The sequence below is a fragment of the Enhydra lutris genome, unplaced genomic scaffold (assembly GCF_002288905.1).
Source record: "Enhydra lutris kenyoni isolate GAN:26980312 unplaced genomic scaffold, ASM228890v2 scaffoldscaffold8, whole genome shotgun sequence".
NCBI lineage: Eukaryota > Metazoa > Chordata > Mammalia > Carnivora > Mustelidae > Enhydra > Enhydra lutris.
Window position 1 is genome coordinate 8,128,911 of NW_019154092.1, and position 15,024 is coordinate 8,143,934.

General features: G+C 35.8%; 1 protein-coding gene across 4 annotated transcripts in view; it reads right to left on the reverse strand.

Annotated features, from left to right (window-relative positions):
- Positions 1-15,024, reverse strand: part of LOC111142405 (ankyrin repeat domain-containing protein 12) — a 128,511-nt gene that overhangs the window by 96,139 nt on the left and 17,348 nt on the right. For all 4 annotated transcript variants that reach the window (XM_022495472.1, XM_022495470.1, XM_022495471.1 and 1 more), the window contains exon 2: positions 10-147. In XM_022495472.1, the coding sequence (XP_022351180.1) occupies positions 10-96 (87 nt within the window). In that variant the 5' untranslated portion in view covers positions 97-147. The remainder of the gene's footprint in view (positions 1-9; positions 148-15,024) is intronic.

Here is a 15,024-nt window from a genome sequence, read left to right on the forward strand (position 1 = left end):
ATCATATACCTTTCTTCCATACGGTTTTTCTACCATATTGCTGTCACTGTCAGAATTTTCACTCTGAACTGGTTTTGTGAACCCAGATTTGGGCATCTTATAGCTGTTCAGCTAGCTTCTTCTTTTATCAGTCTTCTCATCCTGGATCTGTAAAGAATGGATATATAAGAGTTATTTGTATACATACGCAATGAAACCTACTTAAAGGTATATACCACGATTAATGCAATTTGTTACACTCTGTCTCTGTAAGTCCTGGCCTAAATTAAGTTGTCATTTAAGAATTTGAGCATCTAATTAAAGTCCACTCAGCTTGTCTCTGAAAGGAAGAGAAATACTTTTAGATTTTTTCCCACCTTCTCTAAACTAATATCTAATATGCAGTTTTCCAAGGAACAACAATTAGTAGAAGTGAAAGCAGTAACAAGGGGTTTGTAATTTCAGCCTGTTTCTAGAGGCAGAAGGTTGTAGCAGATTCTCTGGTAGTTCTGCATTGCTCTGGAATTTACTTCTAAAGACCCAATGAAGAATCTAATAGGTTTGATTGCAATTTTATAATATCTAATTTCTTTTTAAATTAAATTTTGAAACCATCCCTACTTAAAATTCCCAAGTGTTTTTTCTTCACCCAGACATTCCTAGGCAGTTAGTCATTTTATCAACCTATTCATTTGTTTAATGTTTATCATACTGTAATTATCATGTCATATACCATTTTCTTTCTAATTTGATCAGTCTTCTGTTTCCTGTTCTGCAGCAGGTCAAGAGTCTTCTTAGAAGCTTATGCTTACATACGAGCTTACATTTGAAATGCATACAAATTCCAAGAAGGGAGTTTTACATACAAAAAGGGAAGCTATGAGACTAGACCAGTGTTGCTAATGACTCATTAGCTACATGTGGCTGCTGAAAGTTAAATTAACTAAAATTAAAGTAACTACTGTCCAATACAGACATATATTTATTTCTATTATGACAGAGAGCTCTACTGCATAGCACTGGGACAGACTGAAGTTGCTAGCCAACAGGAGCATTACTTAGACCACAACATTAAGCAGAATGACTGTTAAGTCTAATTTTTAATTATTTCATGCAATAAATTTCCTATAGATGGATATTACAGGTCTAAGTAAGCTAAGTTCTAGCATCTGTGTGAATTATGAAAACCCAGACACCTTGAACAGAGGGTTAATAACATCTTCTATGTTCTTCAAATTGTTCTACTGGTGCTTTAAAATGTTTTATTTCAATAGGTGAAACAAACCCCCAAATCCCTTAAATGAATGACTTAACTTGTAAAGTATCAAAACTCTATCAAATTAATCTGAAAACAGCCAAATTAGAATACACTCCAACAGAAAAAAACTGCCAGAATTCAAATAGTTAAGATCTTTCATTTATAGAGGAGGAAATAAACTTGAAGAAAGAAATCTTTTTGATACTACACACATGATGCACAATTTACCTTGGGATCATTCAACTGTTTCAACTATAACCATTTAAACAGAATCATTTAAACATAGCACCACCCTCAAATCTAGCCTTGTGTAAAGCTTACAGAGTTACAGTTATGAGTCATATATAAACAGAAAAATTCTGACTCAAAAGCAAAATGGATCTGCATAATATCAACAGGCATTAGTCTAGGTGAAACTATAAAGATTAAGCATTATCTCCTTTGTAGATCAAGCAAAGCAAGTTACTGGTGAATACAGTACTGTCTTGAATATTTTTAAGAAAATTATACATAGTAATAATATTCTATTAATGGACTGTATGTCAGAAAAAGCTTGTATTGTCTTTCAATAACTTTATTTGGAAAATCTCAGAACAATCAAAATCAAAATTAGATTCTAAAAATATTACTTTGATCCATAAATATTAAACATTTAATATACATTTAGGTTCTGAGCCCATGCTATATAATGTAACTGCTGGAGCAACGAATATACAAATGATAATCAAAATCACATCAGGTAAACTAAAACCGAGTATCTTAAAATGTACAAATAACCAAACAGAAGGCAGGAAAGGAAAAACTGAGGAATGAAAAACAGAAGGAACAAACAAAACAATGGTAGACCTAATCTAAACAAACCAATAATGATATGAAATGCAAATGGACTAAACACACCAATTTAAAAAGACTGTCAGACTGTATACCTGAAACTACTATAAAACTGTATGTTAACTGAGCTAGAATTAAATAGACAGATAGATAGACAGAAAACTGAAAAGAAAAAAAAAGGAGACTATCAGAAGGAAAGGGGGAAATGGCCATACTATAAGCTATTTACAAGAGACTTACTTCAAATGTATAATACAGGTGGGTTAAAAGTAAAAGAATGGAAAAATGATATGCCATGCAAGCACTAATCAAAGGAAAGCTAGAGTAACTACATTAATATCAGACAAAACAGATCTCAGAGCAAAGGGGAATTTTACATATTACACACTGATAAAAGGATCAGTTCACTAAATGTGTATGCAACTAGCAACAGAGCTTCAAAATACAGGAAGTAAAAACTGACAAAACTGACAGGAGAAATAGACAAATTCCTAAGTATAGTTGAAAGCTTCAACTACTCTCAATAAGACAGAAAATCAAAACGCATAAAAAAGAACTGAAAAATGCCATCAATCCGAGTCAATTGGATCTAACTGACATTTGTACAAAAATCTGCCCAGTAACAGGAAAATATTCATTCTCAAGGGCACACATAATATTCACCAAGATAGGCCATGTCATGGGTCAAAAACAAATATTAATAAATTTAAAATAATTGGGGCACATGGGTGGCTCAGTCAGTTAACTGCCAGACTCTTGATCTCAGCTCAGGTCTTAATCGTAGGGTTGTGAATTCAAGCTTTAGGGTGGGCTCCATGATGTGTGCAGAGCCTACTTAGACACAAACAAACTACAGATCAATATAAAAGCTCGTGATTATATACCAAAAAATCTTCAATGAAATATTAGGAATTTAAATTCAGCTATATATAAAAAGGACAATCCATCATGACAAGTGGGATTTATCCCAGTAACTGAAGGTCAGCTTATTGTGTGAAAATCAATCTATGCAATTCACTCTGTTAACAGACTAAAAGCGGGAAAAAAAAACCAAAACGATAGTCTCAACAGATAGAGAAAAAGCATCTGATAAAAGTTAGTACTCATGGCAAACAACTCCCAGTGACAGAGTACAACTTGAATGCTTTGTCTCCTAAGATCAACAATGAGGCAAGAATGTACACTCTCATCACACCTCATCATCTTCTCCCCCCTGGCTTTACTGAGGTATAACTGATAAACACCGTATATATCTAAGGTGTGAAAGTGTAACTTTCTATATTTATACATACATACATACATATATGTGTGTGTGTATATATATATATATGAAACGATTACCACAATCAAGCTAATTAAAACATTATATTTATCTATGTGTGTATAGAAAGAGCACAGAAGTCTATACTTAGAAAATTTCAAATATAATACATTATTAACTATAGTCAGCATGCTGTACATTTCCCCATTTCCTCCAATCCCCAGCAACGACCATTCTACTCTTTGCTTCTGTGAGTTCATTTTTAGATTCCACACATAAGTGAGATCATACAGTATTTATTTATTTTTCTGTTTCTGGCTTATCTCACTTAATGTAATGTCCTCAAAGTTCATCCATGTTGGCTCATATGGAAGGACTTCCTTTTTTCAATGGCTGAACAATATTCCATTGTAAATACAAACACCATATTTTCTTTATCCATTCATTCATCAACAGACATTAAGGCTGATTCTATACTTGGCTATCACAACTAATGCTGCAACACATGAGCAGAAATATCACTTAGAGGTACTGATTTCATTTCCTTTAGATATATACTTAAAAATGGGATTGCTGGATCCAATAGCAGTAACATTTTTTTTTTGAGGTACCCCCATGTTCTTTTCCACAGAGGCTGCACCAACTTCCATTCCAACAAGAGCGTATAAGGGACCTTTCTCACCATATGGTCACCAACTCTTGCTATCTCTTGTCTTTTTGGTAACAGCCATCCTAATAGGTATAAGGTGAGATCTCATCATGGCTTTGATTTCCATTTCTCCTATGATTAGTAATGTTGAGCACCTTTTCATTTACTTGGCCATTTGTGTGTCTTCTTTGGAGAAATGTTCGGGTCCTTTGTCCATTTTCAAATTGAGTTTGTTTGCCACTGAGTTGTACATATTTTGGACATAAATCCCTTAATGTATGGCAAATATTTTCTCTCATTCCAAAGGCTTGCCTTTTCCACTGTTTGCTCTGCTGTGCAAAAGGTTTTCAGTTTAATGTAGCCCTACTTAATAAAAATTTCCTGGCATGCTTGTTAAAATACACATTTAATAGGTTGAAATAGAACAAAGAATTTATACTTTTAATAAGTATCCCAGTGGTTCTTATCATTAGGAAAATTTCAAAACAAATTAGTGAGTATTTTTGCTGGTATTATAAAAGTTCTCATAAGGACTCATTTCATAATCTAAGACCGGGTACTTCTCTACCATATTAAACCATACATATGTTTACATTAAATGCATGCATATGGGTGTGTGAGATATCATGTTAATTTTAAAAATACCTACATTAAGCAGGCTGAGAGTATCATTAAAATTTTTTAACTGTTATTTCCTTTCTTCACAAGATAACTCTTTGTGAGAGTACTTTAACTTACAAAATTGATCCTAAAATGCACTCAAACACCGGTATCATATTTATTTTATTCTATTGATTGTTACTATGCCATAAATGCTCCACAGCTTTCTTCTCTTTGATTAATCTGTTTCCATTTTGGTGGAAAGTATATGCAGCAACTATTAGTTTCTGGTCACTGCCTCTTAATTATCACCTTTAACACTGGCTTCTCTGGAAGTTTATTTTTCCCTCCACTCTAGATAGAAAATTTGTTGCTTCCTCAATTATTGCCCTCTGTAGATTTTTAAGTTTATTTTTTTTAAAGATTTTATTTATTTATTGTCAGACATAGATCACAAGCAGGCAGAGAGGCAGGCAGAGAGAGAGGAAGGGAAGCAGGCTTCCTGCTGAGAAGAACCTGATATGGGGCTCCATCCCACGACAAAAGCCGAAGACAGAGGCTTTAATCCACTGAGCCACCCAGGTGCCCCTAGATTTTTAAGTTTAAAACAGTCTTAAAAGAAGCCTGAAACCACGGACTATATTTCTTTTAGATTGTAAGTAAAAAACGACTGTAGTTTTACACAATTCTTTACCTTTTACTAGAACTTTAAACAGTATTTTCCAAACTGATTTTTCAAAGCCTTCTTCATTGGAATCTCTAGAAATTGCTTCTGATGTGGGGTGGGGGGAGAGGTGAGGGGTGAGGAAGAGAATCACGTAACTGTAAGAAAACTACTGTATCTTTAATCTCTTGACCTATGTAAGGTGGTATCCATCTACCTTACTCAATCCTTCTTTCCAGTAGAAAAATATTCTATAAGCACACTTTTTTGGATTACATATGCATTTGCTTTAGCAAAAGGAGTCCAACCGATGCATTTTTGGGACACAATGCATGCATACCTAAAAAACCCAGTTCCTGGAAATTTGCTAAGAACTATTGATAAAAATGCTTATCACTACCCACAATGTAAAGTTTAACCAAGGAAGTACAACTAATTTAGCCAGTAGCAATGTCTAGACTAAACTAATATTAAGTTATAATTTAATAACAAGAAGGGCAGCTCAAACAACACAGCTAACTCAACATGAATAATGATAAAGATAAGCATCCTTCTTCAAGGCTGAGGTAACTGCAATGTCAAGTTTTGCTTGACAGTCTTAGTATAATAACAAAACTGATTCTTCAGGAAACTGTAGTAAGTTGCTCTTTTTTGTTTATGACTTACTCTTCATCCTAAGGCTAACAATTTGGAGAAAACTTTATCTTCCTAGCAGAGAATACAAAATCGCCCATAGAAAAAAGCCAAACTTTATTGAGGAAATGCTTTGAAAAACTAATCAAGAAGGAAATAAGCCTAGGAGCAGTCTGTAGGGAAAAGCTACTCAACATGATGAAACAAGTGAGGGTTAAAGGGAAAAAATCCAGGAAGAAAAAAAGACTACTGGTAGACTATTGGCAAGATAGGGAGGAGAGGGGGAAAAAAAACAACCCAAAAAACAAACAAACAAAAAAACCCCCAAAAACAAAAAAATCACCCATAGTTGGTAGTATGGCTGGAAGAGAACTTTGGAGAACAGAAGTAGATGATGGAATCTAAGTTACATGCTATGGACATAAAAGATTACATAAAGTAAAAGTGAAAATCCACAGAAGTATTCCTTTAAAGAAACTTAAGAAAATTCTGTATTTTGAGATCACTTTATAGATTTATAGCATTCAGTGAGCAGTGGACCCTCAGAATCAATGCTTTAAACATTATTTTTTGTTAGCTCTAGTTACTTTATCTTCCAATTATAAGTCTAGTCACTCTATTTTCCAAATTATAAGTTTGACTCCAAAATTCTTCACAGGGATATCACAAAATACTAGAATTTGTCTTTAGCTTCTAGCTATAAAACGAAAAGGTATCAAACTCAGTCTGTCAGCAAATCTTTCCCAGTTATCAAATATGCTTAGCTTTACTACTACATACAGCTCCATACCTAGTTGGCAATTAGTACTCATCCTTTAAAAGCACTTTTACTATGATATTGGTGGCAGGAAGAGAGGAAGCTTTCCTCTAAATGGGCTAAGATAAGTAGGAGTTCTAAAAAAAAAGTCAGGGGAAAAAAACACCGAAGAGAAAATAAGCAGAACAAAGTACTGAAACCAAAACTTAGCAATGGATGAATACAGACCACATGGAGTAAAAGTTAACTGAAATCTAAACACAGATGCAACAAGCTGACATTTTATAAAATGGTTTATTTCCCTCACTTCAACCCTGCCTAAAACCGACTTTTAAGTTAAAGACAATCAAATGTGTTGGCATTTGTTTTTAGCTTTGATGAGATCCTCTTTAATTCACATTACTGCTTCTAGAACATTTCAATTTACTCAAAATATGCTCTTCTTTTGGGCTTATGCCACCCGGTAATTCAAACTTACCTGACTACCAGAAGCAAAGCAGAATGGTTTGTTGTTGTTGTTGTTTTTAAGATACAGATGTCTAGCTTTATCTTTAGAACTACTGAATCAGAATATCTGGGAAGGGAGATAAATACCACTTTTTAAAAAGCTGTCTTTAGTGGCTGCCAGGGGCTGGGAGTAGAGAGAAAACAGGTTTCCTTTTGGGTAATTAAAAATGGTCTACAATTAGGTTATGGTGATGGTTGCAAAACACTGTGAATATACCTAAAACCATGGAACTGTACACTTTAAGATGGTTAAAATAGGAATCATATGTGGATTTTATTTCTTAAGATTTTATTTATTTGACACAGAGAAAGATCACAAGTAGGCAGAGAGGCAGGCAGAGAGAGAGGAGGAAGCAGGCTCCCCGCCGAGCAGAGAGCCCGACGTGGGACTCGATCCCAGGACCCCGAGATCACGACCCGAGCAGAAGGCAGAGGCTTTAACCCACTGAGCCACTCAGGTGCCCGGGACTTTTATTTCAATTTTTAAAAGTTCCAGGTGGTTTTCCAGTGCACATGAAAGTTGTTTTCCACTGTACTGTAGTCTATTAAGTTGAAAAAATGGATATACCTTAATTAAAAATATACTTTCTTGCTAAAAACAGTTAACCATCATCTGAGTTTGGAGTTGTAATCACTGATCACAGAACACCATGAAAATAATGGAAAAGTTTGAGATACTGCAAGACTTACCAGAATGTGATACAAAGACAGAGTGAGCAAATGGCTGTTGGAAAAATGGCACTGACAGACCTGCTCCATACAAGGTTGCCATAACATCTAATTTGTTTAAAACAAAAAAAAAAACAGGCAATGTCTGCAAAGTGCAATAAAACAAAGTACAAGAAAATGAAGTATGCCTGTTTATATATGTAATTACATGTAATTTAAATTAAAATTATAATAATTTAAATTGTGGTTAAATTATAGTCATTATAATTATGCATATGTAATTACATATAACTTAAATTTAAAATATATATAAAATTTAAATTGTGGTGAAATATACGTAATATAGAATTTACCACTATTTTTTTTATAGAGGTATAATTGACATGTAACATTACATTAGTTTCAAACATAAAACATAACAATTCAGTATCTGTATATATTGTGAAATGATCACAATAAGTCTAGTTAACATCTGTCACCATACACAGTTGCAAATTATTTTTCTCATAATGAGAAATTTTAAGATTTACTCTTAGGAACTTTCAAATTGGCAATACAGTATTATCCATGCTGTACATTATGCTGTCACCATGCTGTACGTTACATCTTTATGACTTATTTGACTGTTTTTATTTTTTAATTTTATTTTAAATCATCTGACCCCCTTCACCATTTACCCCCACCTCTAGCAACTACTATTGTCTTTATCCATGAACTATTTTTTTTTGTCAGTTGTTGTTGTTGTTTTTTTTTTTTTCCAGATCTCAAATTTAAGAGCGATCATACAGTGTTTGCCTTTTTGTCTGACTTATTTCATTTAATACAACTGTCCTTATGGAGCTCCCAGGTTGTCACAAATTCATTCTTTTTTTATTGCTGAATGATATTCGTGTGTGTGTGTGTGTGTGTGTGTGTGTGTGTGCGCGTGCACGCATGTGTGTGTGTATGTGTTGTAGGGGCCAAGGTAAGGCCACCCAAAATCTACCACAACAGCATATTATTTTGAATTGCAGCTACTTGGGAAAGTGCACGGACGGATACTTACGCTCTTTTGTGTGTGTGAATGCAGGAAATATATCTACCATATAAAAGGCACCCTCCCTGTACTAAGTGAAAAGGCATCCTTATCATCAGCGATAGGGACTTCAAAAATGAAAAAGCTGTAGAAATAAATCTACTACCTCAGCCCAAATTTCACTTAAAATTCCTACTACATAAAGTTCCCAAACATGTTTTCTTCATCCTCTCAATTCCTCACAAATTTACTGTCTTTGTCTAAAAAGTATAAAAACTGTCTGCCTTGCCCGTTTCTTGGATCTCATTTCATTATTGGGCCTCCATCAGCACATAACAAAGTTTTAGGCTTTTCTCCTGTTAATCTATCTTACATAAATTTAATTCTTAGTCCAGCTGTAAAGCCTTGAAGTGTAAAAGAATTTCTCGGGGCACCTGGGTGGCTCAGTGGGTTAAGCCTCTGCCTTTGGCTCAGGTCATGGTCTCAGGGTCCTGGGATCAAGCCCCCCATCGGGCTCTCCACTCAGCGGGGAGCCTGCTTTCCCCTCTCTCTCTGTCTCTCTGCCTACTTGTGATCTATGTCAGATAAATAAATAAAATCTTAAAAAAAAAGAAGAATTTCTCCTTCTCTATCGTACATGCCATAATTTCTTTATCCATTCATCTATCCATGAACAAACAGGTTCTTTTCATATATTGGCTATTATAACAATAATGCAATAAACATGGAAGTGCATATATATGTCCAAGTATTTTGTTTTCTTTGCATAGATGCCCAAAAGTGGAATTCTTAGATCATATGATAGTTCTATGTTAATTTCTTGAGGAACCTTCATACTATTTTCCATAGTGGCTACACCAATTTATATTCCCACCAACAGCACACGAGGAGGGTTCCCTGTTCTCCATACCTGCACCAATACTTACTTCCTGTCTTTCTAATAACAGCCATTCCAACAGGTGTGAGCAGTATCTTATTGTGGCTTTCATTTACATTTCCCTAATGATTGATGGTGTTAATCATCCTTTTGTGTACCTGTTGGCAACTTGCAGGTCTTCTTTGGAAAAAACATCTATTCAGATCTTCTTCCCACCCTTAAATTGCATTGTTTTCTTTTTTGCTAGAGTTGTAGGAGTTCTTTATATCTTCTAGATATCAGTCCCTATCAGATATATGATTTAAAAAATATTTTCTACCATTCAGTAGGTTGCCTTTTCATTTTGTTGATGGTTTCCTATGCTGTGCAGAAGCTTTTTAATTTGATGTAGTCTCACTTGTTTATCTTTGCTTTTACCTTTGGCGTCAGATTCAAAACATCATTGCCAAAACCTGTGTCAAGGAGCTTAATACCGGTTTTGTTCTAGGAATTTTTTTTTTTTTTAAGATTTTATTTATTTGACAGACAGAGATCACAAGCAGGCAGAGAGGCAGGCAGAGAGAGAGGAGGAAGCAGGCTCCCCGCTGAGCAGAGAGCCCGATGCGGGGCTCGATCCCAAGACCCTTGAGATCATGACCTGAGCCGAAGGCAGCGGCTTAACCCACTGAGCCACCCAGGTGCCCCTGTTCTAGGAATTTTTTAATGGAATTCCTAGAATTCCTAGAATTTATGGAATTTTCATGACTTACACTCTTTGAGTGGATTTTTGCTTAGGGTATAAGATAGTAGTCCAGTTTTCCCAAGACCATTTACTGGAGATACTGTCCTTTCTCCTTGTATATTCTTGCCTCCTCTGTTGTAAATTAACTGACCACGTATGCATGAGTTTATTTCTGGGTTCTCTATTCTGCTCCAGTGACCTCTGTGCCTCTTTTTATGCCAGTAACATGCTGTTTTAATTACTATAGCTCTGTAACATAGTTTGAATCGGGGAGCGTGATGTCTTCAGCTTTGTTCTTCTTGAAGACTACCTTGGCTACTTGAGGTCTTTTGTGATTCCAAAGAAATTTTACAATTTGTCTATTCTTTTTCTGTGAAAAATGCCACTGGCATTTTGATAGGGATTGCACTGCATCTATAGCGTGCTTTGGCTAGTATGGACATTTTAATAATACTGATTCCTCCAATCCATCAGTACAGAATATGTCTCCATTTGTGTCATCTTCAACTGCTTTCATTAATGACTTCTGGTTTTCAATATACAGGGCCTCACCTCTTTGGTTAAATTTATTCTTAGGTAATTTTTTCTTTTTTTTTTAAGATTTTATTTATTTATTTGACAGACAGAGATCACAAGTAGGCAGAGAGGCAGGCAGAGAGAGAGAGAGGAGGAGGCAGGCTCCCCGCTAAGCAGAGAGCCCGATGCGGGGCTCAATCCCAGGACCCTGGGATCATGACCTGAGCCGAAGGCAGAGGCTTTAACCCACTGAGCCACCCAGGTGCCCCGGTAATTTTTTCTTTTTGATGCAATTGTAAATGGGACTGTTTCCTCATTTCTCTTTCTTATAGTTCATTAGTATACAGAAATGCAACATATTTTTTATGATTTTATATCCCAAAACTTTACTGAACTCATTTACTAGATCTAACAGTTTTCTGGTAGAGTTTTCGATATATATTATCATGTCATCTGCAATGACAGTTTCACTTCCTCCTTTCCAATTTAGAGGTCTTTTATTTTTTTTCCTTGACTAACTGCTCTGGCTAGGACTACCTATACCGTGTTGAAAAAAACAGCAAGAATGGACATCCCTGTCTTGCTCCTGATTGCAGATGAAATGGTTTCAACCTCCCATAGTTGACTCTGATGTTAGCTCTGAGCCTGTCACATAGGACCTTTATTATGTTGAGGCACATTCCATCTCTACCTACTTTGCTGAGTGTATTTTTTTTTTTTTTGTAACTGGATGTTGAAATTTGTCAAATGCTTTTTCTGCATATATTGAGATATGACTTTTACCCTTCATTTTTCAATGTGCTATATATCACACTGGCTGACTTGAGAATGTTGATCCATCCCCATATACCTAGAATAACTCCATCTGATCATCACGTATGATCCTTTTAGCGTACTGTTGAATACGGTTTGCTAATAATTGTTGAGAAGTTTTGTATGTACATTCACATCAGGGATAGCGGTGGCAATTTTTCTTTTCTTATGTTATCTTACCTGGTTTTGGTATCACGATAACGGTGACCCCATAAAATTATTTTGGAAGAATTCCCTCCTGGGGGCGCCTGGGTGGCTCAGTGGGTAAAAGCCTCTGCCGTCGGCTCAGGTCGTGATCCCAGGGTCCTGAAATCGAGCCCTGCATCGGGCTCTCTGCTCAGCGGGAAGCCTGCTTCCTTATGAATCATTCCTTTTCTTTTAGGTTTAAACTGTCTCTGCTTCCTCTCTGCCTACTTGTGATCTCTGTCTGTCAAACAAATAAATAAGATCTTAAAAAAAAAAAAAAAAAAGAATTCCCTCCTGTTCTATTTTGTGGAAGAGTTTGAGAAGAATTGGTATTAACTTATTTGGATGTTTGGTAAAATTCACCAGTGAAGCCATCTGTTTACAAGCTGACTTACCTTCCACCTATTTTGCCTACACCCCACTTCCCACCTCTGGCAACCAGCAATATGTTCTCTGCATCTATGAGCTCTGTGTTTTTGTTCTGTTTTAAATTTCACATGTGAGATCATATGAGATATTTGTCTTTCTCTGACTTATTTCACTTAGTGCAATGCCCTCAAGGTCCACCATGTTGCTGCAAATGGCAAGACTTCATTCTTTTAAGGGCTGAATAATATTTCATTGTACACACATACATCTTCATTAGTTCAGTTATCAATGGACACTTAGGTTTCTGTTTCTTGGCTGTTACAAATAATGCTGCAATAAACATGGAAGTGCATAAATCTTTTTGAGTTAGTGTTTTCACTTTCTTTGGAAAGATACCTAGAACTGGAATCGCTGAATCATACAGTAGCTTTCTTTTTAATTTTTTGAGGACTCTCTAGGGTGTTTCCCATAGTGACTGCACCAGTTTACACCCCCACCAACACTGCACAAGGATTCCCTTTTCTCTACATCCTCAATCACTTGTTATTTCTTCTAAGCGTATGGTTCTGTGGCATTAAGTATATTCACACTGTTGTGCAAGCATCACCACCATTCATCTTCAGAACTTTTTCATGCTCCAACTGAAGCTCTATACCTACTGAACAATAACTCCTCATTTCCACTTTTCCCAGCCACTGGTAACCACCACTTTACTTTCTGTCTCCATAAATTTAACTGCCTACATACCATGTATAAATGAAATTTTATAGTATTTGTTTTTTTATGACCAGCTTATTTCACTCCGCATGTCTTCAAAGTTCACCCATCTTACAGCATGTGTCAGAATTTCCTTCCTTTCAAAGGCTGAACTAATACTCTATCCACTGCATGTATATACCACAATTAGTTTATCCATTTATCCACTGACGGACACTGAAGTGGTCTCCACATCTTGAATACTGTGAATAATGCTATGAACACAGGTGCCCAGACTGTACAACATACTACCAAAAATACATTTTTATGCTTGCATTTTCCTTATGAATCATTCCTTTTCTTTTAGGCTTAAACTGTCTCTGCTTCAAGATCAGAAAATATACTCACTGCTATTTCCTTTAACTTCTTTTGATATTTAACTCTTCCCATCTACCTGTAATGCCGATTTTTAATCTCATTCTTATTCCCTTATGTACCCAAACCTGTCTTCTAGTCTGGGTTTCTAGTCTGTTTCAGTACTTGGTCTTTCCATAGTTGTACCAATATTCTATAGTTTTGGGGGTTTTTTTTGCATTTGAGTATTTTATTTTTTATACTTTTTTGTACAGCTTTATAATAAATTTTGGTCCATCATCTTTTGCCAAATTACCTTTCCAATTCTCACCAAATAAATTTTAGAATAATTTGGCAAGTTAAAAATGTTGATATTTGGGTCAAAGAAATAAACATAAAAATTAAGCCACAGAAATACTAGAGGGATGCTTGGGTGGTGCAGTCAGTTAAAGCCTCTGACTCCTGGTTTCGGCCCAGGTTGTGATCTTAGAGTCATAAGATGGAGACCTACACGGTTCCAGACTCAGTGTGGAGTCTGCTTGAGATTATCTCTCCCTCTCCTTCTGTCCCTCCTGCTTGTGCTCATGCTCTCTTTTCTGCTAATAAATAAATAAATCTTAAAAAAAAAAAATGCTCGAAAAAATTCTTTAGGATAGGTAGGCTTTTCTAAAATGTGATATAAGAGATGAAAGTCATTTTGTAAGAAATCCTAAATAAGACCTGTAAACTAGAAATGCAAATATCACAAACAAAAATCAGACAACAAATGAAAACATTTCCAACACAAATGGAAAAGGACTAATAATCAAAGAGTTTTAAACAAATCACTTTAAAACAGACAACTTAGCCCCCAAAAAACAAAACAAAAAACAAACAGAAGACACAAAGAAGCAGTTTAAAGAACAAGAAAACACATAGAAGTATTCAAATCCATTTCATAATTTTAAAACTATAAAATAATGAGACACCTTTTCACTAAAAAGACTTGATAAAGACTAAAGCTGTGCTGGCAAGGGTTCAGGGAAACCTGAATACTCATACATTGCTGATGGTGATGAAATTGGGATAACCTCTTTGGAAAGGAATTTGGTTGAATCATTAAAATACAAATGCAGTCTTCTGTCTTAATAATTCAACTTTTAGGGCGCCTGGGTGGCTCAGTGGGTTGGGCCGCTGCCTTCGGCTCGGGTCATGATCTCGGGGTCCTGGGATCGAGTCCCGCATCGGGCTCTCTGATCAGCAGGGAGCCTGCTTCCCTCTCTCTCTCTCTCTCTGCCTGCCTCTCTGTCTACTTGTGATCTCTCTCTGTCAAGTGAATAAGTAAAATCTTAAAAAAAAAAAAAAATTCAACTTTTAGTAATTTATCCTACATGTGTGCTACACAAATATGCGAAGGTTATAAAAAAAGACATCTGGGACACCTGGGTGGCTCAATCAGTTAAGTGTCTGACTCTTGATTAAGGCTCAGATCACGATCTCAGGGTAGTGAGATCAAGCCCCACAGTGGGCTCGGAGTCTGCTTGTCCCTCTCTCTCTGCTCCTCTCCTGCCACTCAAGTGCTCTCTCTCTCTCAAGTAAATAAACAAAATCTTAAATTAAAAAAAAAAAAAAAAGACATCCACTGAAATATTACTTGTATGTCCTAAACACGGTGGGCGGGGGTGGGGGG